This window comes from Fusarium sambucinum, chromosome I (genome assembly GCF_050947815.1).
Source record: "Fusarium sambucinum isolate potato_lamoka chromosome I, whole genome shotgun sequence".
In the NCBI taxonomy this organism is placed as follows: Eukaryota; Fungi; Ascomycota; class Sordariomycetes; order Hypocreales; family Nectriaceae; genus Fusarium; species Fusarium sambucinum.
Window position 1 is genome coordinate 1,211,643 of NC_139294.1, and position 3,634 is coordinate 1,215,276.

The 3,634-nt window shown below is 51.8% G+C and overlaps 1 protein-coding gene across 1 annotated transcript; it reads right to left on the minus strand.

The window, feature by feature from the left end:
* Nucleotides 1–554: 554 nt before the first annotated feature.
* Nucleotides 555–2,901, minus strand: FSST1_003138 (WD40-repeat-containing domain protein; the record flags this gene model as incomplete). The annotated part of the gene is made up of 6 exons (XM_083229190.1): nt 555–581; nt 635–1,072; nt 1,124–2,416; nt 2,491–2,651; nt 2,714–2,730; nt 2,849–2,901. The coding sequence occupies 6 exons, from the start codon at nt 2,899–2,901 to the stop codon at nt 555–557; spliced, it is 1,989 nt and encodes a 662-aa protein (XP_083086568.1).
* Between the last annotated feature and the right edge of the window lie 733 nt (nt 2,902–3,634).

Here is a 3,634-nt window from a genome sequence, read left to right on the forward strand (position 1 = left end):
GCCATGAGGGGAATTGAACGTGGCGCACCCCACGCATCCATAACGCTCAAACCGAATCGCAACCTCCAGAACTTCCCGATGTGTATCTCGCCTCCATTGAAACCCAGGATCCAAGACAACAAAGAAAAAAAAAGGTAAAGCCATCAAAGCCATATCATTTGTACTCCTATATCCTCTATGCATGCTCCTTCATCAACAAAGACTTGGTATGGTATGTGAGAGGTGCTCAGATTGTGGTGTGTATGTGCCAATCAAAGAGCTTGTTGTTCAACTCCGTAGCCAGCCGGTCGTCGTTCGTCGTCGTGATATACAAGAAACAGGTGTCGCGAACGTAGCAATTTCGTGTGGTTGGTTGCTTCAACCAGGCCCAAGCGAAAATAGTATTAAGAGTTTCCGCGCATCCCGTGTTGTGGTGCAGCCGCGCCGCTGCATTTCTCAGTTGTGACTGGGTAAATATTGCTGCATGCAGGCGTCCGCATCGTATCCTCCATTATACGTTAAAAGTCTCTTTTGAGTAACACAGACTTTCTATGTTGAGCTACTTTGATCCATTATCATCTGCGAAAGTTTATAATAGCAAGCTGATGAAATGTAAGTACATGCTTGGCAATCTTGAAGTAACGGAGAAACTTACTCTACTATTAGAACCATAAGCCAGCTTCTGGCCATCGGCATCCCAGCACAAGCAGTGCTCATCTTCCTCGTCGGCATCTGTGTTAGCCCTGGGGCTAAGCCAGCCAGGGTGCACTGGTCTACTCCAGCTTGCTCGAGGAACGGCGTGGCTTCCAACTTTCCAGATCAAGACCTGTATCGCCGTTGCGCCTGCGATAAAAGCGCCATCCGGAGTGAAGGCGAGTTTCATGATCGGGGAATCCATGGTCAAAAAGCACTTTGGTTTGCTCTTGGGCATTCGAGCGTTCCAAATCAGTATAGCACAGTCGTCTCCTCCGGTTGCGATCAGTCGTTCGTCCTCAGCTCCTGGAAGGTTCTCGGGAATAGGTTGCCACTGCATCGTAGTGATGGCGCCTTGGTGCGCTGAGATAGATCTTCGCTGTCCAACTTCGTCCCATAGCTAAATCAGTCAGCATCTCTGTTCAACAAGTGAGCAATGTAAAAGTCTCACATCTAGTATGCCCTTGTCGCTAGACGTAGCAGCCAGTCTTGATCGTGCATCGAAAAGCACTTGAGTAAAACTATCGTCCTCCTTCGTCTCAAATTTCCTGGCTTGAACTATTGTTGTATCTGTACATTGTAGGCATATCATTAGGTCACCACCACACAGCAAGAACTCTGCATCGCCAGTCCAGACGGCATCAAGGGGCGTAGCCGCGATGTCGTGGTCAGAAAGGAGATATGACAGAGAGTTTCCAGTGGGAGGGTAGTGCACGGTGACAAGGGCACCACCCTTGTCCGGCGAGATGGCGAGCAGTGCGGTATTGATGGGGTTCCATGAGAGTTTGATAATAGGTGGTTCCGATACTTCCATAGACTGTAGATGGGCCCCCTCGGCTGACCATACATTGATCGAAGCCTGGTTTTTCGAATCCGTGGCTACTGCGATAGCAGCACCATCTGCGGTCCACGACAGGGCTGTGACTGTCGTATCGCGGGGTACGTCACGGTCGAGCAGGGAATGGCCTTGAGGTGACACGTGATCTTGTCCTGGTTCAACAGGGCCCGCACGCGCGATACTCCAAACACGGGCTAGCGCATCCGTGCCAGCAGCCGCGAGGATAGACGGGTCTCTTGGGTTCCACTCGCACTGCAAAAGGATGGGAGCGTTGTCTGGTCCAGAAGGTGAAGATGGCGATGGCGTAGTTCCCCGACCTTGGCCTTCATTTTGGTCGTCCATCAAGCGAATAAATGTCGTTTCTGGAGCCAGCTCCTCGACCTTATCAACTTGCGTTCCCTGTTCAGGCCCATCAGTTTGCACCATTGGCTCTGGTGCCTGCTCACCCTCCAGAGGCGAAGGATATGCGTGATTGTCGGGTTGATTGTCAATTTCCATAGGTGTTGTCACGGAGGCCGGTGCTGCTGTTGTCGCGGCTCCTGTTCCTGCTCCTGCTGTTGATGTCATTGGAGCTGATGCTGGTAACGGTGGTGCTGCCGGTGCATCGGCGCCATTTTCCAAACCATTGCTTAACCGTTGCCGCTTCGTCACAGGCGATCCATTCGGTATTTGCTGAGGTCGTTTCCTTGATATCTCCTCGTCGATGACTTCCTCCCCTTCAGCGTCTTCTTCCTCGTCCTCCTCAATTCTGCCCTGCGGGTGCGCGTCTAAAGGTCCAAAAATGCCGAAATGCAACGCTTCGGCCTCTTCCGCTGAAGCATCCTGAGGCAGCTGCATGTAGCGAATCATATCAGCCTCTGACCGTTTTGGAAGTTTGGCCTTAACAAAAAGCACAGCCCAACTCAACTTAACTCGCTGGTGGGGGTACATCTGCTGAGGCGAAACTCTCATCGCATCCGAGGAATTCCATAGTGACTTACCAGTTTCTGCGCATGCTCACGTTCCAGCGCGTAGTATTGAAGGCCGCGATTAATGACTGAAACCAATGCGTGGTTCTTGACGTGACGCGCAAAGGCGAATTCTCTTTGAGGCTTTTCAACGTGCCACTCCTTTTGGAACTTTGCGGCAGTCTCTCGGTAGTCTGCGAAGAAAGTGAGGTTAGATTTAACGTGGCGCTAATGATCACGCAGAAGTGCTACATACTGCCTTCGAGAAGGAATCTGTAGGCAAGAAATAGATGGTCAGCGCAAAGTTCAGTGAGTGCAAAAGCCGCAGTTGAGGAGAACCGGTGCGGCGGTTGGGAAGCCAGGGACGTAGAGTGCGGCGGTAGTGACGAACCTCCAAACAAGAAAGTTGACTCTGTCCGAGTCGAGGAATTCCTTAGCGACCATGGTCCAGAGGGCGCCGCAGAAGGCGCAGAGTCGCTAAAGGTCGCAGCAGATGATGTATAACAAAAATTGTAGCACAGATCACTAAGGCTCTCGAAAGCCAAGCTATTTTTTGAGGCGCAAGCGGATTATTCGATGTTGTTTTTATGAGGGTCGGACCAAGGAAAGGTGAGTAGTGAAGATGCAAAAGACAGATGAAATTCAAGGTTCCAGTTGGGGCGGTGGTGAAGTGGGTACGTACCTTTAGCCCGTAGTGGTGGTCCATTGCCAATTGGGTTGGATCTCTCCTCTGTTGCACGTCTGCCGCCCCTGTAAGCGACTCCCGTCCCAGCCCAGCAACGCAGTGCAGCAGTAGGTAGTGCGCACCGCAGCGCAGCCCACTGCAGCCCGAGATTCAATCAATGCTCCTCGCTGGCTTCTACGGCACTGTCTAAGGTACAGGCACCAGCCCGGTTAGGCTAGCCAGACTAGCACAGGATCAGGTCGTTCTGGTTGTGGCTCTCCCCGTTTCTGCTAGCTCGAATCAGTTGGGGTGATGCAAGGATGGATTGGATGGAAGGGTACCTTGTCGAGGTACCCTTAAAACGCCAAGAATAAAGCGACATTGCTTGCGCACGAGCTACGGGTCCTTTACGGGGAGCTAGGCACGGGGCTGACTGGGGGGGTTTTTGGTTTTGGAGGTACGTCCATGACCGTTCGTTCGTTGGTTTGTTTGATCATTCGTTCAATCCACGAA